General features: G+C 39.3%; 1 protein-coding gene across 7 annotated transcripts in view; it reads right to left on the reverse strand.

Moving 5' to 3' along the window:
* Positions 1 to 26,081, reverse strand: part of NPNT (nephronectin) — a 91,644-nt gene that overhangs the window by 38,019 nt on the left and 27,544 nt on the right. For 3 of the 7 annotated variants that reach the window (XM_036344110.1, XM_036344066.1, XM_036344058.1), the window contains 4 exons: positions 10,708 to 10,800; positions 6,318 to 6,410; positions 1,955 to 2,074; positions 557 to 676 (listed from right to left, as the gene is read on the reverse strand). In XM_036344110.1, the coding sequence (XP_036200003.1) occupies positions 557 to 676; positions 1,955 to 2,074; positions 6,318 to 6,410; positions 10,708 to 10,800 (426 nt within the window). The remainder of the gene's footprint in view (positions 1 to 556; positions 677 to 1,954; positions 2,075 to 6,317; positions 6,411 to 10,707; positions 10,801 to 26,081) is intronic. The other 4 variants (XM_036344102.1, XM_036344083.1, XM_036344093.1 and 1 more) reach the window with 2 other exon arrangements.

Genomic DNA, 26,081 nt, shown 5'->3' on the forward strand with positions numbered 1-26,081 from the left:
CCTTACAATGGTTCTATGTGTCATTACTCCCATTTTAAAGATGACTTTGACTCAAGTTCAAAGAAAGGAAGTCTCTTGCCTAAGGTTACATACCAAGTATATGGCAGAGTTGAATTTAAAACCAAAGCCCTGGCTCTTACCACAATCCTATACTACCATCCCTAATTTTAAGGGGGGAAATCTAACTCTTAAATGCAATACATACAATCTAGTGCTATCTACCTGTTCAGTTTCATCAGTCATTGCCCCTTACATTCTAGAAATACTAAGCTCTGTTTCCCTGAACATTTTGCTCCTTGGAATTTCAATGCCTTTGCAGATGTGGTTCCCTCTGCCCCAAGCTTTCTCCTGCCCTTCATTTTTAGAAAAAAAAAAGTTTCTATAGTCTATTCACAGAGAGGGGTCCTCTTCTGGGACATCTGATATCTTGATATCTTCTAAAGGATAGCTAAGACTTGATGTAAGCAACTGCCTTTTTTTCTTATTCACATCACCTTTCACATTCTTCCTTTCCCTAGAGAGACCACAGTCAGAGAGGCTTGGCTTTACAACTCACCCACACAGGTTCTCCCATCTGGGGCCAGCTGGAGGCCAGGAGAGGGGCACTGGCACCGTATCTGTCCTTTGATAACATCACAGCCATACTGACAGTTTGCCATGGAGCACGTCAGGCCACCTGGAATGAGTATGACTGGCTGACTCTGAGAACAAACTCTACAACTGAAATCACTACGCTCTTAACCTGTCCTGAAATCAGCGACACTGACTCAACAATGAAGACAAAAAAAGGCCTCAATTATTCAACAGGGACCGAACGACTGTCTTCCTCTAGGGATCAGGGGGATTACAAAGTGACCCAGCTCTGTTATCATCTGGGGAAGACCTCTAATGCATTTGAGGAATTCCAAGACAAATGTAAAGCTTAATCTCTTATAGGTTATCTGTAAATTTTCCCAGTGGCTAAAAACAGTGGAAAATTGAGGTTATTTTCCCCAGATTATTCATGCTAAGTGCTGGTCTCAAGTGAAGCATCCACATAATTGTGTCAAGCTCCCATTAAATTTCTCTAGGGACAGCAGATTTCCCACTGAGTTGGGCAATGCTAGAGGAATTGAGCATCCCTGTCACATGTGATTTAACATGAACCCACTTCATTCCAAAATGTCTCATGCTAAGTAGGCCATGCTAAATGAAATTAGCTAACCTTTTTTATTTTATAAAACACAACTCAGAGAGAGATAGTGGATGACTGACTGACTGATAATTAGCTAATTTATCTGATAATTCAGTAAAAATAAAAATCAAATCACCGATTGTTGGATATCCTATACATACAACCTCAATTCAATGTTCAGCCTGCAGAGAATTTGATGGCACCATCCATCTTATAACACATCCAAATGATAGTAGGAAATCTTTTCTGTTACTGAAATCATTCATTTTTTGTCATTTGAAGTGGATATTAATAAAAGGGATATAACTTAATCCTTAGACTATGACACTGAGATGTAAAAATGAAGTGAGAAGGTATTTGTGAGCTGTTTATAACGGAACAACAGGCTTGATGGATTCTCTACCAGCAAATAGTTTAAAGCTCATCTTTATGGGCAGCACAATGGTCCTAAAATAATCACTGATGCTCCCCTTCTAGCTGGAATAGCTCTAGGCCCAGAGTGACAAAAGGGAAAAACATGTTGGGAAAAACATAAGAAAATACACTTAAGTTTTATTCTTCTTCTTCTAAAACCATTTCCAAATCAATTTAATGCTGGCACCCAGGATAAAAGACCTCTAGCCATCTAAAAGGGGCAACCCTTCTTTCGATTTTCAATTGCTTAGGGACACACACTCCCATCCTGTCTGGGCGGCCACCTTCATTCTCACACCACCAGAGCACAACATGAAGGAAGTCAAGCCCACAGCACTTGTAAAACAATTAAGATTCTCGACATACTTGAGCAGGACCCATCAGGCATCAGCATGTACCCGTTGAGACAGTAGCACTTGTAGCTGCCGTAAGTGTTCATACACCTGTGCTTGCAGGGCCGCGGCTTCAGGCCACACTCATTCAGATCTGAAAAGAGTGGAAGTTGAAGCAGAAAAATCACAAAATGTCCGCACAAATGTAAACCATTTGAAATACTTCTCTATATTGAAAAAATGAAGAAGAAAAGTGGGTCAAGCTACGGTAACCGGTTATTTACATAAGACGGAGCCTGTTCACACTGTCTTAATTTTAAGGCTGGCTACACTAGGGGCAACCAAGAGTTTCCTACAAGAGGTGACTGAAAGCCTTATAACAATGAAGAGGCCGTGTGAGTTCCTGGAGCTTACGTTATATAGGACATGTGATTCCGTCCTCCGTAGTATACTGTGCCTACCGCATTGTCCCTAGAAAGAGCAGCATACTGACTCCTCGTAGTGCTCTGTCATCTATCTGACTTCAATATCCTCAAAATATCTGGGTTCTACTCCTAGAGTCACTCTTGACAACACGTTCTTCCTCTATCGACTTATTCCCCTCTTTGTTTAAAGAAGATATGAGAAAATATGCTGATTCTAACAGTAGACTGCTTTGAACTTCCCAAAAGAAAGCTCCATCTCCAGAGGCTAAGAGCTACATAAATGAGACTGATCACAATCGTGGTTTTCCTTGTTCAATCTTATAGATTATATACTGATCTCAGGTTAAAGAAGGAACTTCTGCTTCCTACTTTAGTAATGTACTCAAATCATGAAATAAACTTTAAACAAACAACAACCCTCCAGTATGTTTTCATTCATTTGGTAGCTAAGAGGAGCATATGGAAATACTAATGAATAATACATAATGGACTATCATTATGTATTTTAGGATTATTGGTTTAAATACCAATATGAAATTAATTAATAAATTGCACATTAGAATTTTCTAACCCAGTTGAACACTGCCTCAAGTGAACATAAAGCTCATAATGACACATAAACACTGCAATAGTAATGCCCAAAATATAGATTTCATTAAAAAGAAATATGACCACATGTTCATTTGGAACTGCCAGTATAATATGATGACCTATTAACCTATGTCATCAAAGCAGATTTCTAGTTGCAAGTTTAATCTAATATAAATCTGACCTGCTGTTTATTAAAAATCTATATATTTCACTTAACTAAACCACCAACTTACATTGCTTTTTAAAACCTGCAAATTATCGCACCTAAATTTTTTTTATATAATTTACTGACTTTCCAACGGGGTCTTTTTTTCTAACTTTCACACACCTGTTAGCAGGTCCCCAGCTGGGTGAAGCCTGGGAAGATTAAATAATAAGCAGTTGTCACCCCCCAAGGCTTTATTCAATTTTATACTTTATTGCATCTTGCCCAGTGAAGGCTGTACAAAACAGAATTGTATTTTAGGATAGTTCAAAAAAAGTTTTCCTCAAAGAAGATGCTTTGCAGATTGTAATATCATCAAAAATGTGACTTCTCCCTCTATTAGAGTGAAAATTTTAAATCAACAATGAAAGTAAAAGAAATTCATTCCACTTCTCATATTCTTCTACTTTGTATGTCAATATTTATTAAAAATTCAAGTTAGAGAATCTTTCCTCATATTCTCGGAGTTGATTTTTATTCCTCATATGTCCCTGCAGATTCACACCTGGCTTTGATAAATCCCTGATATTATAGAATGTAGTATTTAAATCTGAGTACACTGCTAGACAAAGGCTTTGTGCTTTAAGTATTTTTCTCACTAAACTAAAAGAAAATGGTACAGTACAACAAGACAACAGAGTTAGGCCGAATTCCATATCTCAAGGGTAGGATATTCGTGGATAAGTAAAAAGTGTCAATTAAGAACCCTTAGGTTTATTGTTAAGGAGACAGAAACTTCTGTGGGTTTCCTGATGGGAACCGGTCAGGTATTTATAGCTCCAGGCAGCTTATATGCACGGAGTATTTATGCTGATGGAGATTTCTACAGACACTGTCTCTGGACTAAAGCGGAGGCCCCGCTGAGGCAGCCGCTGTCTTGGCCAATAAAGGGCTCCTTAGCATTGCTCTGCAGGACTCCACGAGTCAGACTGGGGAAGCTGGTGCTCTTCAACCCCAATCAATCCTTCCCTCCCCGTGAGAAAAAGTACTCTGGGGTTAAGAAACACGAAATTGAAAGAAAATGAAACATCGGTAAGGTGTCCTAATTCCAAAAGAAGCTGGGAATCACTCTGAAACAATATGCAACAAGGGAACATGCATCGTTCAATGGTATGTGTAGAGACATCGGTTGACTATTTTAATGTTGTTAAATTGACATGTAAATATACAAATATGTTGGGAGCAATCTGAGAAAGCCTGCTCTGCCGGCCGCTGCGGGAGCGCCTGGCTCTCCGTGCCAGTTCCCAGGTGTTGAAGTTCACAGTGACTGCCCTTACTCTCCCACCTGCCACAGGCACCTGTCTGCTCAAAACTTCACATGAGCCACAGCAGAAATGATGAAATAGGGTTCCAGCATAATCCATACTTATCAATATTTACCAAATACCAGACTTTTGCTCAAGCAGGGAGCTTCTAAAGATCAAAAGCATCCAATATCCTGGGGATGAACTTCTTCTTCCCCAATTTTTTGTCAGGTTTCCATCTTTGATTATAATATCTTATTTTCTTAGTGACCTGTTGCCTTAGAAAACTGAGTTAATATAGGCTGCTTCCAAAAATCTCTTGGAATACGTTCCTATCAAATTAAGTCAGAAATTCAAAAATGACACTTTCAACTTATAGTAAATGCTCCTATAATAATAAGTGGAACAATATAAATAACATAAAAGTCTGCTTGATTACACTTCATAAATCTTAAAAGTTGATAAAGAAACCTAAGGAAAAAATCTTCAGTGTGTTTATTTTAAATTTACTTTAATCTTGCTCTTTCTCTAGGATTTTATAATGTAATATAAGTTAAAAAGGAAATATTTAATTAAAAAATTAATGAATTCTATCATGGACTTATCACACAAAGAACAGAACTTTACAAGTAAACCATTTACATTCAAATGATTTAATTATTAAATGTGCAATTCTTAAAGAGCATCTATAAGTCAGGAGTATACTTAAGCAGGTCGGTGGATTCAGGAGCTTGAGGGAGGGGGACAGGGAGAAAGGAGCTGGTCTAGAACAAAAATGCAAGCTGCATAGCATTATAATTACACTTCAGGGGGAAAAAGAACAGAAATTTTATTAGCATGCAGACGCTGGAAAGTAGCTTGAAAATCTCCAAGAGATTCACTACATAAGACAACCCAATAGGGGTTTTTTAAGGGAAAATAATTATTTGTTTAAAGCACTTGCACTTTTTTTTCCCCTTGAGACTTAAACTGGGCAATGACTCAAAAGTCTAAGCCTTTACATTTTATCTGACTAAAGTGGAGGTCAGAGGGAAACAGATGTCAATATGTCAACAGCCATCACTTTTAAACTTTGAAGATAGCAGTGACACAGTGACTGAGATTAATCCCATGGCCCTGATTCTTTGTGCAGAAGATGTACACATCCATCAAGTCCCCCATCAGCAGAGAGAGTAATTTCTAATTTATAGGATTTTAATTCAGGCATTCTATGTTTCTCAATCTATCAGTGGGTGAGGGGTAACTTTTTTTAGGAGAACTGTAAAGGCATGCAGCCACCTGACCTTCCTACAAAACTTTCCAGCGTAATGAAGACACTAATATTTGGGGTGTTTCCATTCTCACAGCAGCCCTGCAGGTAAACAGGCAGGAATTACTCTCCTCCTATCACTAATTGTTGTGCTAACACCCAGACACATGACATGACTTGCTCCTTACGGGCTGTGCTAGAAACAGAACTTAGGCTTTCTAATATCAGAAAATGTACACGAAATGAAGGGAGCTAATGTATGTTTCATTTCTGGTAACCTAACACGCTACACCCTAAGGATGGTGGTGAAGAGGGCTTGCTCACTTCTACAACCTACTTAGCAAAAGCCATCAAAACCCCAATCTCAGTTGCTCTGATATTCCTGACTTCATCTACATACGAAAACAAAAGTGATTTTGTTGTGTGATTTTTAGAAAACACTTTGAAGCCCAGAAAAGAAGAAGAGGAGCAACAACACTTGATGCAGTGAGAGGACAGCAGAGGCTCCAGGCAGCAGAGCACAGAGAGTCTGCAGCAGGCGCCGGCCCTGCTGCCTGCTCCACATGCTCAGTGCTGAGGCTGGGCGCTCTGGGGCGCGTCTTCGGAACAGGTGCAAGAGGTGGCACACCGCGGGAAGCCGTGCAGGTAGGAGGAGCAGACCCCCCGAGACAATGCACGCTCACCCCTTGAAGGTAAACTTGTGGCTTGCTGATCCAGGGGTTGGAAAAGAGGCTGCTCACTGCCTTGGTCAAGAGGAGTTGAGTAGGAGTGCTCGTCTTCACACCAGGAGGAAGGTAATAAGAGTCAACTTTGAACTGATGTCATTTTTAGCCCTAAAAATCTTTATAAGTATATATTAAACAATTACATCAAGTTGGTGGAGTTCAAAAAGAATACTTTACCAAAGTTAGTTTCTAGTTTTTCCAGTTTCTCTCTTTTTTTTTTTAAATTTTTACTTTCCTGAAAATTTGTCACCGCCATCTTTCTTCCCAAGAACATACACACACACAGTACAAGTTAATCCGTCATTCTCATACAAATTTAATGGGGGGAAAAAAACAGTAAAAAAGAGATAGTCATTTTTTAAAAAACATGATTTTAATCACCAACGAGAGAAAACTAAAAGAACAAATAAACAATGATGATACAAATATTGATTATAATCAACCTGCTGTGTGTCAAGATCCTGAAGTCTTAAATGACCAACTTATGACTTTTTCTTATTATGTTGCACAATAGTTTAAAATACTCCAAAATTACACACAAAGTTATGATTTACATAAAGACTTTATTTAAAAAGATAGCATGATCAATGTTTTCACTCAAATATAAAAACTTATGTCACATTTAGGTCACAAAATAAAGTAACTGTTCCCATGGTTAGCTTACTAAAAATATTGTGAGATGGGTGAGATTCAAAAGTAGAGGGTCAAAAAGGCACTCATATCCTATTTAAAGACTATTGCATTGGTAATAGTCAGTTAAACTTCCAAATTAAATGAACACTGGTGTCTGTATTAAAATCACACAACCTTCAAAAAAGTAAGGCTATAAGAAATTACCTCAATATTAGGGTTAATGCAGATAGGCTGTTGTGCTGAGAAAAGCAATCAACTCGGAGAATTAACTAGTCCACCAATGTTTACTGTCTGATTATGTGCTACAAGACACTAATTCTTTTCTCGGGGTAAGGAATTCAACATATGACACATGAACCATGTCAAAACATTAGTAACTGATGTGTACAAATTGTTTCTTCTGTACACATTATAAAGCACGCTATGAATTCAAAAGAATATCTTTCCTTAAAAACCGCAATGACATGATATATTCCATGCTAAAAATAATTCCCTAGTGGGAAAGTTATAAAAATATTATTATCTCTAATAGTATCTTTTCTTGGCTGAGGTGGAAAGGGGATTCGTATGGGTACATAGAGACTCAAGGAGGGGGGAAATACGCAAGAATAAAATTGCCAGAGAAAGTAAGATGGAAAAAAAAAATCTTGCCAGAGTTCTGGTTAGAATTTCACCTACTGTGAAAGATACCACATACCTTATAGAATATGACAATGATCAGTCCAAGCCTATGGTTTTATATGTGCTCCGACTATAGCAATCCAGAAAATGACTGGAGGGGGAGCAAGTCACCAGGAGCAGATTATACTAATCTTGCGACAGGCTATTAAATGAAGCCAGTTCCAAAGTGGGCCTGCCCCGCTATCTGGCTGCTCCCCAGGCCGCGCCAACAGCGCTCAAGTGCTTGTCATTTACTCCTGCTGTCCATGCAGCCAAGCCAGCTCCCAGGGAATGACTTCTTAAAGTACACAATTTGCAACAAACTTTTTATGCAGATCCATGCCTTATACCCAAGCCAACTTTTAATCAAAAGTTAATATCTAGTTCTGTGAGATTATTTCAAGGTACCTCTTCTTGACATGTCTCTCCTCAAGAAAAAAAAGAAACTTATTTAATTTCCTGTATGTTTTCCACTTTATTAAAATGTATGGTCCAGATCAAAAGTCTACGCTAATTTGTTATGGAGACATAGAGCAGGTATAGACCATGTGCTCTATCAGCGTTTCTGGGGGTCCCTCGACAGCTCTCCGAGTTACCCCGCTCACTCAGGGCAGCTTCTCACAGGGCGCGTAGTCCACATGGTAACGGCTAAGGTACCAGACACCTCCATAGGACTGTTTCAAGTTCCTACAGCTTTCAGGACCAAGAACTCTTGTATGAAACAGTCACTCACTTAATAAATATTTACTGTACACTAATCCTGTGCAAGTCATTTTAATAATAGTTTTCAGGAACCCAAAAATCGGAGAGGCAATACAAAGGGTTCCTGTTCTCAAAGGGCATACTTCTTTCCATCAGGAACTTGCCTAATTGCTGTTTTGGTAAGGAAGGCCACAAGAAAGATGAATGAAACACATTCATCTTCACTGTAAGCTGGAGCTTTCTATTCAAGATTGGATTTGAAATGACATTTTCAATGTCAGCACAGTTTTTGCAGGTGTAAAATCCCATTTTGCTACTAATAGAATCCTTTTCCCCCTAAGGAACAGAGTTTTGGGAGGCAAGATTTCAACTCCATATATTTCAATTTTTCTCTAGAATTACTGGAAAAACAAACAAACACCCAACTGGTTTTTCTAAAAACAAGTGCATGGTGAACTCTTTATTCTGATAATAAGTACATGGTAAACTGGTTTTCTGAAAATAAGAGATACTCAGAGATGAATCCTTGTTCCAATAATAGCTTGAGAGTCTTCTGAAGCATATTAAAGTTGATGATGCTCTGCAAATTAATTTAAATGAATTTTCTCTGCAATCTCAATGGCAGCTATTTGGGATAATCTTCTTTGTATAAATTCCTGGCATCAGGACAAGAAGTTTTATGGTGTGGACATATTAATGACATCTCTGATGGTTTGTGTTCATCACTTTTAAAGAAGAAGCATGCTGGGACTCTAAGATGAACACTAATAACTCAATAATTAAAACCAAGCATGCTGCTACTTGAGAAAGACAGAAGAAGGAAAACCAAATGGATTTTTAAAAGAGTCAACTGAGGTAATAAGAACCCCATTTATTTAAAAAATACTACCCAGGCATGTCACGTAAATTCCAAGTTAAAAAAACATTATCTGAAAAGAAGCATTGAAAAAAATTGGCTACCAATCAAGTAGCAGATAATCTCGAAGACTCTAGAATAACAGCTTGTCCTACCATTGGACATGTCCCATTTTACTAGCATGGATTTCATCCAGCCGTGCAGAAACAATTAGCTGTACCTTCAAACACCAGTGTTCGGGATGTAGTGAAAACTACGTCTACAAACACGAGTTTATAGGCACACCTCAAAGAGTATCAGATACTGAAGAACAACAGTGCTTCAACACTATCATTTCTGTATCAGGTGAGGTCAAGTTCATATCTTTGAGAAAGTTAGACCCCTACATGATTGTTTCATTTGACATTTAAAATGACAGGGAGTATTGCTTTAAGTAATAAGTTAAAAACTGACTATTTTATCCTTGTATCTTTCTAGTGAACTCTAACCATACATTTTCTTTACTTCTGGGGTGTTTTTTTTTGTTTGTTTTTTGGTTTTTTTTGGTTTGTTTGTTTGTTTGTTTTTGTTTTGTGTGTGTGTGTGTGTGTGTGTGTGTGTGTGTGTGTGTGTGTGTGTGTTTTCTCCTAATGGTAGAAAGTTTTTGGTTAAAAAGGCAAGCCTTGTCAGACTTGTTAGCATGAACCAGAGGATCACATTTCCAATATTTTCTTCATCCACAACTAAATTGGTAAAAAGAACATGAATTGTATAGACAATAGCTCTAAGTTGATATAGTAGGTCTTTTACTAACTAATTCTATGAACTTGGACAAGACACTTAATATCCCTTCAACTAAACAATGAATATGTTATTTTTAATAACTTGATTATAATAAATACTCTACCTCCTGATGTTGTTGTAATAATCAAAATAGATAATATATGTAAAATACCTGGTGTACTCTCAGTGCTACATCAAGGCTTGCTTTTATAAGTAACTGATGCCAATTAAAAGTAACTTGCTAAGTCCATAAGAATCTTTACTTCTCAGAGAATACAAGCTGGTCAACAGTTAAAGGGAATTTAATCACAAAATAGAAGGGCTCAAAGTTTGAAGGGACCTCAGAATTTCAAATCAAACTTCCTACCTGACTGTGAGTATGAAGGCCTTTTCACCAAATTGGGTCCAATAAGCCTAATAAGGCTTCTCCACTGGTTAGTGGCAGAACAAGGAGCAGCGGAACGTAAGGCTTCTAACATTACTGACATTGCAATTCTCTTTTTCAAAATGCATTTTAATGATCAGCAGTGAATGAGAAGATGAAATTCTTTTAATTGTCCTTCAATGAAATGAATTCTAAAAGATTTACCATTATTATATTTCTATCTTTTAATAAATGCAGCTCAAATATGCAGAACAATCATGGAAAGTGGCCAGGCATGAGAACTTAACATTTTTATATCAGGCAGGAGTAGAGGGGGCTCATGATTGCTCACTGTGTCACACTCTCCCTACCTTGATTGCAGGTTTTGCCGGCATATCCAGGATGACACTTGCACTTGTTTGGTCCGATACATTCACCGTGTTTGCACTGTGGTTGACACACAGCTGTGAAAAGAGAATAGCATGCATTATTTCCAGATCAGCAGAACACCAACCATATAGTATCTACATCATGTACTAGCTTAGTAATAAAAAAACCCCAACAACTTAGAACGTATAAAAGGAGCAGAAATATACAAAATCACTGTGTTCTGGATTGGTAAGCACTGTCTAAACCACACATTGACACACCTGTGTTATATTCATGTGTGTGCGTGTGTGTATCACTTTGGGCTGAAAAATTGGCTGAACTTGAGGTCAATACTCTAATAGTCAGAAAAATATGTAAGACTATGCATAAACACAACTGGTGTTTGTTAATAGTTATAACTTTGCAATAACCTGTACTCATAACTTCAAACTCACTCTCTCAAATACACTGAAGTCCGTCCAGTGTGGCTCGGAGGTTGAGTGTCAACCCATGAACCAGGAACCAGGAGGTCTCGGTTCCATTTGGTAAGGGCACATACCCGGATTGCAGGCTAAATCCCCAGTAGGGGGTGTGCAGGAGGAAGCCGATCAATGGTTCTCTCTCATCATTAATGTTTCTAACCCTTTCTCACTCTCCCTTCTTCTCTCTGAAATATATTTTTTTAAAATACATTTCAAAAAGTTGTTCTTAATCCAAAGATATTGTCTAACTACAGATAAATTGTTTGAAGTCCAGATAAATTTCCAATTAAATAATAAAATACTATTTTATTGGAAACAGTATTCCTAAGTATAAAATGGTTCGAAATAAACACTGCAACTCAATCTTTTTTGGAATTTCAATTTAAGAATACCTCTGTCATCTTGCTTTTTCTTAACCTTAGGTGGGTCGCAATTGCTCATCAATCTATAATGGCTTTTCTATACCCTATCACAGCAAATAAAAATATCTATTTTTCATTTACTATCTTCTATCAACTGAGTTTGTCTTTCCTCAAGACCCAAAAATGCTACAAAATCATCATTTAAATTTTTCACAGTCTTTGATTCCTGCCAAGATATTGCTTAGAATTTTTTCTGTTTACTCTCTATCAGTGATTCTCAGCTGTGGGTATTTCTGCCCCCATGGGACAACTGGCATAATTGGAGACATTTTGGTTGTCACACTAGGGAGAGTGTGCTCCTGGCATCTAGTTGGTACTGCTAAACATCTTACAATGGTCAGAGAGCCCCTTCCCCCTCTCACCCCCCCAAAAAACAAACAAACAAACAAAAAAATTATTCAGCTGAAACTGTGATGGTGCCAGACTGAAAAACCTTGCTCTGTACCAAATATGTGCATGGGGCTATGCCAGATACTAGAACAGAGAGAAAACACTGTATAGCGTGGTCACTGGTGTCAAAGAGCTTATAGTCTAGAACAGTGGCTCTCAACCTTCCTAATGCCGCAACCCTTTAATACAGTTCCTCATGTTGTGGTGACCCCCCAACCATAAAATTATTTTCCTTGCTACTTCATAACTGTAATTTTGCTACTGTTATGAACCGTAATGTAAATATCTGATATGCTATGTGTCTTCCAATGGTCGCGACCCACAGGTTGAAAACCGCTGGTCTAGATGAAGGGACAAAACAAGCATGTTTTTAATTTAAAGCAACATTTACTTATGAACAAAATAGGTGACACATACAAAATTTGTAAAGAAATCACGCAAGCATATCCATATAGATATGTACAGAAAGCCTTGTAGAAGAGGCTTGAATTGGATCTTGAAGCTTGGGTAGAAAGAAGAGGGAGAATACTACCCAAGATAAGGAGAATTGTGCAACAAAATAGGGGACACTAAGGAGGCTTGGCAAGACAAAAATGTGTGTGTGTGGGGGGGGTGGTAAATGCTGGTAGAAGAGTGAGAAGTAGGCAATCATGGGTGAGCGGTATCAGATGATGACGTTCCCTCAATTTCAGACAGAGGAACATACACTTTATCTATAGAAAATGGAAAGTTGAACACCGTCAGTAAAGTTAACAGATAAAAATCAACACTCTGGGAATATTAGCCTGGCGATAATATGTAGAAAGGACTGGAAAAAGTCCAGTTGACATGAGGAAGGAATGATTTGTGTTTGAGACAGGAAAAGACGGGCTTCAGTAACCAGAGTGAAGAGCTGACAAGTCGTAAAAACCAGAGGGAATGGGGTCAGCAGTGACCCTGAGTTCTCAAGTCCCCGACACCTGCTCCTTCCCCTATTGGCCCCGACTGTCCTCTATTCTGGGATATGCTCCCAGTTTCTGGCAATTCTCAAACATCATTTCCTTTAAAGCTCTATTATTCCTGCGAAACTGCTGTGAAGGTTATTTTTGGTGTTTTCTACACTTCCTGACTCACCCTCCCTAACCCTCCCCTCACCTGGATTCCATAGGCCTATTTGCCAATTTTACTCCCAGGTCTTTCCTGCCTACTTGTCACTCCAACAGGACCCTGTACCACTAATGAGCTTTAGACAGTGCTGCTCAGTAGGTATTTAATTTGAAAGCTTGCAGAAGTAAAGAAGGAGAAAAGTGGACAGTATACATGGTAGAGAAATGTGTTTGTTTAAAATCTGATGTTAGACATGGCATGAAATTCAAAGGGAAGCCATTTTTTTCAGAACTGTAAAAATAAATGATCTAGGAGTGCCTTCCAATATAATATTTCAGTCAACTGTACACCTGATAGACGGTTTAGATGCAGTTTTTAAAACAAGTCCCACAATAAGCCATTTTTAAATGTAACTTTTTAAGTCCCATCACCAAGAAATGCAAGTTGAAAAGAACTTTTTTTAAACTAAAAATAAAAAGATTTTTCCATAAATCTTAACAATTATATAGAGAAACAACCTGAATAAATCAGGTATCTGCGAGGCACCCAGATTGCTATATTAAAAAACAAAAAAAGTAAAGATCTCAAAAGCAGTAAATGTAAGTCAAGGTAATCACCTCTCAAAATAAAAGGAATTTGAAAACATCTCTAAAAACATGAAAAAGTAGTTTAGAAAGTACCACTTAAAAACATGAAAAAGTGTATTTGCAAGAGGACACTTTATGAAATAATTCCACCTGAGGCCCCAGGCCCACTGCCTTTTGGCCCCCTGACCAGCCTGATGACTACCCATTTATAGTGCTTTCAGGCACTTCACAGGAACAAATGTTTCTATTGTCCCCCTCCCTCTCGCTGTTTGTTCTCCGTGGAGTGCCCTAATCTTGGGCACATCAAATGCACACATTCCAGGAGGCCAAGGATGTTCATATTTCCTACATGTGTAGGGAGTCAGTACTTTCAAACTGCTGTTTGCACGTCTATCCGACAGGCTATGCACCAAAGTAACCAATGACCTATTTATTAGTCAACAGCTATTAAATGGGATAGGGTAGTCAAAGCTGATATAACCATTTTGTCCTCTTACAAAAAGAAACTGCTCTTAAAAATGCTGTCTAAAAGTCCTTTCTCCTATTACCTTGCTGGCATGAGTCTGCAATGGGATTCAATAAATACGTATTCAACATTTGTTATATCTAATGTAGTCTACTAGCCAAGTGTGGGTGAAATGAGAGTCACAGAGGATATAAACAAATAGCTATGAAACTGTAATACATGGGCCAAAACTTAACAAGAGCTGCTATAGAGAGGTGAGATAAAAGGTGCGGGGAAGCGGGGGCCGATAATAACTGACTAGGTTCTGGAAAAGCCTCCTGCAGGACATGCAATCTGAGCCATGCCTTAGAGGTAACTAAGAGGCAGAGACACTGGGAAGGGGGACGGAGCCTTTGAAAACAGAAGTAGAGTACTGGGGAAGGACAATGAAGAAGGTTCTAGAGAGCCAAGTGAAGCTGTCACGTGAAGCTGTCACATGAAGTGCTTATAACAGCAGATGGGAACAAAAGACAGGCTAGGCAGATCATGAAAGGCAGAAACCGCCCAGTGCTTACAAACATGTGTTCCCTTCTTCTTTAAAACAGACTGGCTTGCCCTGACTGGTTTGGCTCAGTGGATAGAGCATCAGCCTGCGGACTGAAGGCTCCCAGGTTCGATTCCAGTCAAGGGTATGTACCTTGGTTGCGGGAACATCCCCAGTAGGGAGTGTGCAGGAGGCAGCTGATCAATGTTTCTCTCTCATTGATGTTTCTAACTCTATTCCTCTCCCTTCTTCTCTGTAAAAAAAAAAAAAAATCAATAAAATATATTTTATAAAAAAAAAACCTGGCTTTTTTTTTTTTTTCCATGAGGGGATGAGTCCTCCATAGCATGTATGAGTAGCCAAGCAACCAAATTCTGGCCAATTACATGTGAACAGAAGTAACAGGGAGGGGCGTTTGCAATGCCACCTAAAAAGGTCCTGACTAGTATGCCTCCCCGTCTTCTCGCCTGGAATACAGATTTCACAGTGAACTACAGAGGCCACTTTGTGACCACAAGGTAACCTTGAGAATGAAAAAGGGGGCGGAGAAAGATGTCATAACATTAACCCTAAATTGCCATCCTAGCCATCTGGGGCACTGTGCTTTGTGTCACTGTGTTTGTACTTGCAGCCAAATACAATTCCTAACTGGCTATCTCTGAACACAAGACTGTGGAATCTGGACTTAATGTGTGTTCGTCATCAAGTTGGCACATATTTTCTCTGGACACACACACACACACACACACACACACACTGCACAGAAATGAGCCGATCCTAGTAAAGCAGTATAATTTATCAAATTTATTTCATATACAATGCCGTAAAATTATAGAAGTATCTAAAACACATCACTTCTGCATTTAAAGAATCAGACTAGAAAATACATATCCATAATGACACTGGAGGAAAATAACTCCCAGCTTCTGTGCAAACTGGTCCACCCTTTGAGAACCGACTGCACTGTGATGTGAGCTCTCAGTAGCTGGCCAGCACACACCAACCTTACCACCTGCTGTGGATAGCAGGCCAGGAAAAAAAAAAGAATGTGATCCTTTCTCGTGGTCCATTTTGGAGTGTTCTAAAAACATCAAAAATAGATAATACATTTGATTTGGAGGAAAGGCCATATCTGTTGTTGCTACAAGTTAATCAGAAAATGCAGCATTGCTTCTCTGACCTACACATTGACCAGGGACAAGAATTCTGGGCCACTGTTTGACGGTCCACTGTTCTCTGGCCTCCACATGTGGTTTAGCAGCTCAGGAATACAAATTAGGTGAAGACCACAGATAGTCAATGAATGACAGATTTTTTTTAACCCCAAACTGAATGCCAGGAGTAAGCTGAAATGGGCAAATAATACTCAAAATTTACTTTTTAACATTCCTGCAGTATAATCTCCAACTCATTACTTTAACTAGAGGGGGGAAAAAAAAAACAAGTCTCAACTGGCAAAGCAAACACAGCTCTTTTATTGTCTGTCACATGTCCAAGCCACTTTGGTTTGCAATCTAATAAAATTTTACACTTAAAAATTCATCCTAATGGATGCAACTGAGGTTCTGAGAGTTGGACAATGTTTTCTGATGCAGATATAAGAGGTGAGTTATCAAAGAAGTTAGGGGAAAATTACGGTCCCATGTCAGTTGTATAGACTATTTCTTAAATAAACTAATCACACTGGGAGTCAAGTACCAACACTGAAAAAAATAAGGACATGTTGAGATGCTCAAGCAGATGATGGCTCTGGAAAGCGACAAGGGAAAAGCCAACTCAACCTCAGATGTGGTTAGTAACTTGAGAAGGATTTCCTTAACGTGAATAAGATTGCCTCTCGAGTCCTAAGAATCATTTGTAATTTCTGCAATCTACATCATGTTGCTATTCACACAGGGCACCACTAAAAGCAGAACAAAGAACCTTGTCCTCCAAGGCATGTAATTTAGAAACAAAGGTGACAGAGAAGTATGTAAGGGCAGGGCAGAAGAATGAATGGCTACAGAGGTGGGAGATTTCAGAGAGCTCTCATTACAGCTAACAAGTTTCAGAGAACTCAGATATGGAAAACTCATCTGAGGCAAACAGGAGCATACAATGAGAAGTATCTTTTTCAAAGAGCAATTGACCTTGTAAGAGAGAAAGTTGCTAAATGAAGCGTGAGACAACTCATTGCTGTATGAATGGGACTTGGAAGGAGTGGAGGCAGATTACAGGGCGCCACTAGAAAGGGCCTTGAGCCATCCTATACCACAGGTACACCAAAATCCCGAGGAAAGCCTCCTACAGACTCTAAGATCTTCAGAGGAAAACACCTCCCCAGCTTTCCGAATACCCTATATGCCAATGCTGAATATCCTGCTTTCAAATCTAAACTCCTGCTGCAGTATAAACTGAAATTGAAGTGCCTCTGATGGTTATCACTATAAAATATTATCCATTAAATACTCTCATGAATACAGAACTCAAAACCACTTCATATGACTGATTAAATCTATCTTCACAATATCCATAGAAGGCAGGAGAGCGACATTATCCTCATTTACCAGCAGACAAGTGAAAACACAGAGGGTTACCTGACTTGCCCGATTTCAGTAAAAATTTCTTGTCCCAGATCCATGGGTTTATCTGAACCCACCTGTTCAGATAAAGGCCCCGAAGCCCAGCAATCTGAGTGCTTGGAAGGGAGGAGAGTGAGGTTGTAGTAAAACACTAAGCAAGGAAGGATGGGAGGAGTAGAGAATGTCAATGGTGGTTAAAGGCATAAAGGTATTTAAGTTGCATTTCCAGGAAGAAAAAATTGCAGGTAAGGACATAATCTACAATTTAAGGACATTAAAGTAACCCTAATATTTCAACATAATCTCTTTACTCCCTTGCTTGTTTTGTACCCCCCCCCCCAAAAAAAATGAAGTATAGAATTTCTATCTCTTCTGAAGTATCTCTACAGCTATGATTTTATTTTTGCTGTCACATTTTATCTAACATTCTTTTTATTAAAAACTTAAAAACTATTTTTGGACTATAGTCAAATATTAAGTCAACAAACTGATTGATAATTTGGTGCATGACATTAAAACAAATAGATTTTCTGGTCAACATAATATTGTCTTCCAAGAGCAGTCTGACAATAACTTATTTTTGTCTTTGGGAATATCCAAATCAGACACATTTCAACTCTCACTATTTTTTAAAATATATTTTTATTGATTTCAGAGAGGAAGGGAGAGGGAGAGAGAGAGAAATATCAATGAGAGAGAATCATTGATCAGCTGGCTCCTGCATGCCCCACACTGGGGATTGAGCTCACAACCCAGGCATGTGCCCTGACTGAGAAATGAACCATGACCTTCTTGTTCATAGGTCTATATTCAACCACCACTGAGCCACGCCTGCCTGGCTCAACTCTTATTATTTAATGTTTAACTCCTGAAGTAGCCCAAAGAAAATAGGTTTCTGCACCTGCATTTCTGTATCTAAAACCAACTTTTAATTATCATAATTCAGTACTATCCCTTTCCACTGAAAAATCTCCTTCTGAAGTGTTGGCCTTTTCAGTTGACTTGGAATTTTAATTTTTCTTTCGGTTTCCACTGTGATATGAGTGGAATTCAGATGAATGCCAAATGAGACATTCAGAACACCCAAGAAAGTGTTATTGGAAGAGTGAAGTAGGTTTTTGTTTGCTTCTTTTAAGTTAGGTAACAGTAGCAATGAGCACAATTAGCACCCAGATCTTTGTTTCTAAATCCTATTCCACAGTGAAAGGAATCAGGACTGGGACAGGGAGCCTGGGATATTTTGCTGGGATAAAAAGCAAGGACGTAACTCAAAGAATGAAGAAAAGCTGCAAAAAGGTCTGGCTTGGAGGTGTTTCCGCTGGACAAATCTGGGATAATTGGAGCACCAAGAAGAATAGTAATTCATAACAATTAAATAAAAAAAGAATCCATGGGTCCAAAGTGATCCAAAAAGGACAGAGCTCCGCTTCACGGAAAGATGCCAGTGAACATGTAGAAGGAACAGTAACACAATTTCACAACCACCATTGAAATAATTACTTTGATCAAAAGTTAACCGTAGGTGCTAAAACTTTCACTGGTTGGAACTTTGTTGGAGAACAGGATGCTCAAACAGTTTCAATGTGTTATCTGCAATGCTTATAATAAAAAGAAGAAGGTGCCTTTCAGTTAAAAAATCTGGTGGACAGACCTTAATCATGTGACCAAACTTAACTTCCCTAATATGGAACAGACCAACATTATGCGCAATGGGAATGTCATACATATGACCACCTCTGTAATACTCTTGCAAAAAAGGTTTCACCTGAACCTAATGACGATGCAGCCAGAGAAAAATTTAAATTGTGAAGCATTCTATTTGGGACACATCAAAAGCGTCATTGTCAAGAAGAAGGAAAAAAGTGGTCTTACTGTTCTAAACTAAAGGAGACCAAAGGGAATGTCAAGTAAATACAATGTAAGATCTTTGCTTGTCTCCTGACCGAAAAGAAAAAAATCATAAAACTAATTATTGGGACAATTGGGGAATCTAAAATATGGGCTGTATGTTACATAATATTTGTGTGTCAATGTTACCTTTCTTAAGTGTGATAAGGATATTGTGATTTGTATGTAAATGTCCTTGTTCTCAGGGATGTATATTGAGGTATTTAAGCATGAAGTGCCATTATGTCTGAAAGTTACTTTCAAATGATTCAGATGGATGGAAGGAAGGAAGGAAGGAAGGAAGGAAGGAAGGAAGGAAGGAAGGGAGATGTGTAATGTTAATAACTGTAGATAAAGAGTATAGGGGGCCCTGGCCAGGTAGCTCAGTCAGTTAGAGCATTGCCTTGATACACCAACGTTGCAGGTTCAATCCCCCATCAGGGCACATACAAGAATCAACTAATAAATGCATAAATAAGTGGAACAACAAGTCAATGTTTCTCTCTCTCTCTCTCTCAAATCAATAAATAAATTGTTTTTCAAAGATTATAGGTGTATTTACTGATCCTATACTTACAAGTCTTCTGTGGATTTGGAAATTTTCAAATATAAAAATGAGACAAATTTATAAACACAAGTATGATAAAATGCATACCTTGACAAATGTTATTACTTGAGAGCTATTGTGCACTCATCAGTGCTTTCTAGAGAAGGGGCCAAGAGCACAGATGCCCTCCACTTAGGAAATTCGTGTCCTATGCAGATCACCTGTCTTTTCTCTAAAATAGTCAACTTGAGTTAAACCAGGTGAAGTTGCCAGCACAGCTATTTTTTTTCTTAAAAATTAGTGCATATTGGACTTACTCAGAGGTTTGTTAACAAGATTAAATGAGAAACATCCAAATAAACTACTTAGAACCGTACCTGTCTCATACTAAGAGCTCAACAAAACGTCACCTATAATGAGGATTATAAGAATAACTAAAAGGAAAAGCCACAGAAGTTAATGCACTATATTAAGAACTGAAGGTATACATATCAATAAGATACCTCATCCTCAACTAGGTAAGTCCAGTAAGGATAGACAAGAAGTAAGCACAGAAATCTTAACAGGTGCATATAAAGGATACATTAGAGAAAGTGATCAATTACATAGATTTAAGAGAGTCAGAAAGGTTTTGGGGAAAAAGCAATGCTAAACATTTCTTTCTCAGAAAAGCAAATTTACAAGACATATAGTTTCATAACGCGAGAATTCATTAGGATATAATGAAACACATTAAAGTGTTCCTTTCCGTTAAAAATTATCATATTTGTTTTAGCTTAGGAGATGATGCTGTAATTTGGGGCAGGTTTACTGGGCAATCATTGCAAAAGGCTAGAAAAATTCTAATGTGACCATTATGACTTCTTTCAGCAACCAAAATCTCTCTATGTTTAAAAGAGTTACTGGTACAATGAGCCGAGCCATATATTAACTACTTTTAAAAGGGAATCATTTTGTGACTGCATAGATTTATATGATGTGAAGCAATCGTCAGTTTGGTATACACTGTGTGTTTTTGTTGTTGTTAATCCTCACCCAAGGATATTTTCCATTGATTTTTTAGAGAGTGTGGAAGGGATGGAGGGAAGGGGAGAGAAGAGAAAGAGAAAGAGAGAGAGAGAGAGAGAGAGAGAGGAGAGAGAGAGAGAGAGAGAGAGAGAGAGAGAGAGAGATGCATCAATGAGGGACACATCAATTGGTTGCCTCCCAACCTTGCCACAACCAGGGCTGAGGATTGAACCTGCAACCCAAGCACATGCCCTTGACGAAGAATTGAACCTGTGATCATTGGGTCCACGGGCCAATGCTCTAACCACTGAACACACTGGCCAGGGCTACTGTGTTGTTTTTTTAAAGACAACATTACTTCATTAATTGCTCCAAATTTATCTTTTTTTATTGATTTTTTACAGAGAGGAAGGGAGAGAGATAGAGAGTTAGAAACATCGATGAGAGAGAAACATCGATTAGCTGCCTCCTGCACATCTCCTACTGGGGATGTGCCCGCAACCCAGGTACATGCCCTTGACGGGAATCGAACCTGGGACCTTTCAGTCCGCAGGCTGACGCTCTATCCACTGAGCCAAACCGGTTTCGGCTCCAAATTTATCTTACGGAGAATGTTAAATAGAAATCTGGAGAAAAAATGAACTGTCCATCAATAAGTGATTGGTTAAATACATGTTGGCACAATGGCCTTCTTGCTTCCAGTACTACGGACCTGAACAGGCCTACACTGCTGGGGGAGGGACCTGGGTAACCCATGATCTTACCATGCCATTCTCCTCCCTACCCTCCCTGACTCTTCATCATGTGTACTTAGCTCATCTTACCAGATCAATGTCTCGGTAAGGCATTCAACACTACATTTCATGATCTGATTCCTGCCTTCCCACCAGGCTCATCACCAATCACAGCTACAAATACACCAACAACAAACTGAAGTTCTCAAGAAATAGCACACTCTCTAGTAGCTCCATACTTTTACATGGAATGTCACTCCTCCCTTGTCTGCCAGACTAACACCTGGACGGGCTTCGATATTCAGCTTAAACACAACCACCTCCAAGACCTGCTGCAGCCCGGCATCCTGAGATTGGAGCCCTCTCCGTGCTTTCCTAAGCCTCTGTGCATACCTCTATCATCAGTTATTTATATGTGTTTATATTCACATACACATGCACCATGCTGTGTCATCATAGCTATTTTTCTTATCTAGCTCTCCCACTAGGCTTTGAGCTCTTTAAGTACACAGCCCCTGCTCTGAAATAGTGTGCAGTCTCTTGATAAAGAGAGATATGGCAGGTGTACAAGATGTTTAAGAGAACATAGAAGATGGAATTTCTCTGCAGAGAGGTGGGAGTCGGGAAAATGCCAGGAAAGGCTTGCAAGAGGAAATACGAGCTGAATCTTGAAGGACGAGCAGGAATTCACCACGTGGATGGTGAAGGGCCTTTTATTCTGAATGAGCCGGGAGAGGTATGAGCAGCAGAGGGTTTGGAAATGCAGTGGCAAGCAATCCCCTGTGACTGACTGGGTCCTACAGTCAACAATAGTCCTTCAGGCCGTTGTCAGCATGAAGAGCCCCATACTCTGAGAATCAGGACTCTATCCATAACTGAGTATAACCAGTGGATTGAAAGCAGTAGATGACACAGTCAGATTGCGTTCTGTGTTTTCAAGCAGGTAAATTGATTTCTTTTTAGAAACTTAATCAAGAGTGAAGATCTGTGATATGTAAAAAGCCCACAAGATAGGCAGACAAATTAACTATACTCATTATCCCACTAAATTATCTTTTCTGAAAAGCACAATCTGCTTATTAAGATTACATCTTCATCTTTTTATCCTTTTATAAAGAAGTTGTGGTCCTTCCACCTTTGAAAGTGTACCGAACTGAACCAGACAAGGCACTGGGAAGCTAGTGCATCGGAGATAAAGACATGTAAGACACAGTCCCCAGCAGCATGGAACTCTCAGTCTAGCCGAACAAATGACACAGATCCACAAATCGCCACACTGCAGAGCGGTATGAGGCAGGCTCCACGCAAGTGTTAGGACTAAATGTGAGAAAGGAGCAGAGACTTCCTCCTGCTCAAGTCGGGAAGGCCGAGGGAGAAGGTGGCCTTTGAGATGGGATGTGAGTCAGGGCTGCTTTTCGGTATGTTCAGTTAAGAAAGAACACAAACTTAAAAAAAAGTGTCGTCATTCATTCCTAACGATTACTCACTTTCAGATGAATATTTGCTTAGAATTAGCAGTGTTGGTGATATAAAACAGAAAAAGCCAACAAAAGATAGAGAAAAGGCCTAACATTTGTAAAGGGTGACTTTTTTTCAGTCCTGATATAAACAAATGTTGAATTATTCATTTCTTTTGACTGGAGGCCAAAATAGTAAACTGGAGATAATTTTTTCAGTAACTTAAAGCTACGAGATCACATTTCAGTCAAAAGGTAATATCGCATCTTCTCTTCCAAATTCTTCCTGTCCTGCTTAACGTCACTCCTCTATGGAGGTCGTTGTGATGAATACGGAGGCTGAGGAAGTTGACGGAGGGGGAGGGAGGTTTGAGTGGGACAGTGGTGGGCAGATCGTCAAATCACAGCCTGTGTCCTGCCCAGATCCCAGCCCTGAGCTCCAGACCCCAACACCCAACCACCTACCAACCCCTCGACTTCACAGCCTCAGAGCACTTCAAGCACACCACACCAGCACCGACGCCACCACTTGCACTTTCTCCCGTGTTCTGCAGCTCCCCCAATAATACACCTGAAACCTGGACATCATCCCTGATTCCGTCTCCCCTCACTCCTCAACCATCATCACCATGACCAGCACCATTTTCCTGAATGTGAACTAACAGGAGCCAGTTACTGAGCAAAATGCTTTGTATTTTCTCATTTGACCTTCATAAAACCCCTATGAAATAGGCCTCTTATCTGCATTTTACCAAAAAAAGAAACTACTGCTCAGAAATGTTAGGTACGTTTCTCAAAAGCACAGCTTTTTGAGACCTGGTAGCAGCCAGGTCTCTGTCTATGAAGCCCACAGGCCCACCACTGCCCAAGGCATCCCTCTCCATCTTTTCTCTTTAGTACCTTCATTCCTTTTCCTTCTCTCTGTTCCCACCACTACTACTTAAGATAAAACCTAATTTCTCATCAGTTTTACTGGAACAACCTCTAGCCCTGAGCCTCAAATGGCTCTTCTCTAAATTGCCACTCAAGAACACATTCTGAAACGGGCTCCAGAACCTCAAATGCCTACAGGTCCCAGGCATTTGCCCTGAGGAAGCAGCAAGCTGCATGGTCAAATGAAATACATGCTCCTTCTTGATGGGGCAGCTGCTAAGCAACCGACTGCAGCCTAACTCCTCGCTGCAATGCAGCTACTGGTTTTACAAAAAGCCTGATATCTGCCCTGGCAACTATTTTTAAAAAAAATGTTAAAATACTCTGTAAGTGAAACCAAATCCAACTATGTGTCAGATCTGACCCAGCAGCACCAGCTTAAGACCTCTGAAATATAAATTTGATTATGTGCTGTCCCTGCTTAAAATCTTTACAATGCCCCTCGACAACTCTGGCACAAAAGCCAGTCTAATAAGATGACATCAAAGGCCTCCCCTGAGTCCGCCCATCCTTACTTATTCCACAGCATCTCTCATCAGATGCCCTTCAAACACACCACCCAGTGATGGACTCTTAGAGTTCTTACATTTCCTGGAACGAGCCCCTTGCCCTGTGGCTTCTGAAGTTTTAATGCATTTTCCTGTCTGGCCAGGGTGCCCTCCACTTGACACATCCCTCAGGACTTAGCTGGGCCACTAGTCCTTCACTCCTGGTCTGAATACACCCCCTGAGACATAATCTCGCAGTATCCTATCTCAAAACACATCTGTATCAAAACACAACTCTCATCAATATTGTCATCCTCTGTGGTCCTTCAACGCTGACCGTAATGACATGAATGCCCAGAGCTTCATCTGACTGATGTGGTATCTGCAGTGGTTGGCCCAGCGTCAGGCAGATGCTAGTGCTCGATATGTATTGAATAAATAAATCAACTGAATAGCACTGAGTGTATGAAATCGTCCTTGATCCTCTCCAGTTGGAAGTGATTCTTCCTCCTCTGCACAACCTCAACTCTTCATCTCTAACTCTTTCCTACCTTAGAATACTGGAAGGAATGGGACAGCCTCTTACCATTCAGCTCCTTGCAAGCAAGAGTCCACATCTTACCAGTCTTCGCAACTCTCCCAGCAACCACCTTCACTCCTTGCCCCTAGTGAGCTCTCCAATGTTTGTCAAATCAATCACAGTAACTCTAAATGCAATTTCAGTTTGCGAAGTAAGTGTGCGTCAAATAAGTCATAGCATCTGTAGTTGTAACTCTACAGTTAAATTCTAGTTCCTTCGGTTCCTTTTCTTTGGGTTAGGTAACCAAAACCGTACTCTAGTCCGAGGTTTGCAAATTGTCTCCTTTTCACTTCTTTGAGTTACACACACACACACACACACACATATTCATTTGCAAAAAGCAATGTGAACTTCATTAGAGAAGTGATTATTTTCAAAAGATGGGCAGGGTAAACAAAATGTATTTAAAAACATGCTATACTATGGATACTACAATGGACCCTAGTAAACACAGTTCAGAATTCATTTGTTCTATGTATCATCACACACTAATAGAAGCAAGCATTTATCAAGCCAGCAACAATCCTGCAAAATAGGTTTAGAGAGTAGAAATTGTGGCTCAGAAAAGTTAAATAAAATATCTAACATCTCATGGTCTGCAAGTGACAGGAACAGGTCCTGTACCCAGATCTGTGGTGACAAAGCCCACTTTCTACTCCCTCTATGGCACTGCCTCCCTATCTCAGTCATAGCTCAGCTAGTTAATTCTGGAACTGTGAGTAACTATAAGATACAGACACTTGAACTTTTTTAAGCCTCCCTGAAGAAATTCCTTAACTTTTATTTCTAGCATTACCAATTTTGTTCCCAAATGTTGTTATCAAAATCCTCTCTTTCATCTATCCGGTGAAAGTATGTTGTCTTCTTGGCACCAATTTAATTAAATAGAATTTCACATATTTCACCAAAATTTTCCACTGAAGTGTCAGTAGGGTGATCTGTTAAGTGGCATTATTCACTTCCAAAAATACTTTAAACAAGGAACTCTTTATGTACCAAAAAGAACAGCATGAATAGTTGTAGGCGCTACTATAACATCTTACATCTTTTATACAAAAAAAAATTTCTTACCTGAATTTTTCCATGAAGAATTAATATGAATACAATTCCCTCAGGTTAATGATAGGCTGGTGTTAGTAATTTCATTTGGTGAACTTTGTGGGTTTTTTAAAATTTGCTTCTTTAAGTATTAAAAATATAAACTGTCCCTTTAGGTTAGAATGGA

This window comes from Myotis myotis, unplaced genomic scaffold (assembly GCF_014108235.1).
Source record: "Myotis myotis isolate mMyoMyo1 unplaced genomic scaffold, mMyoMyo1.p scaffold_m19_p_1, whole genome shotgun sequence".
In the NCBI taxonomy this organism is placed as follows: Eukaryota; Metazoa; Chordata; class Mammalia; order Chiroptera; family Vespertilionidae; genus Myotis; species Myotis myotis.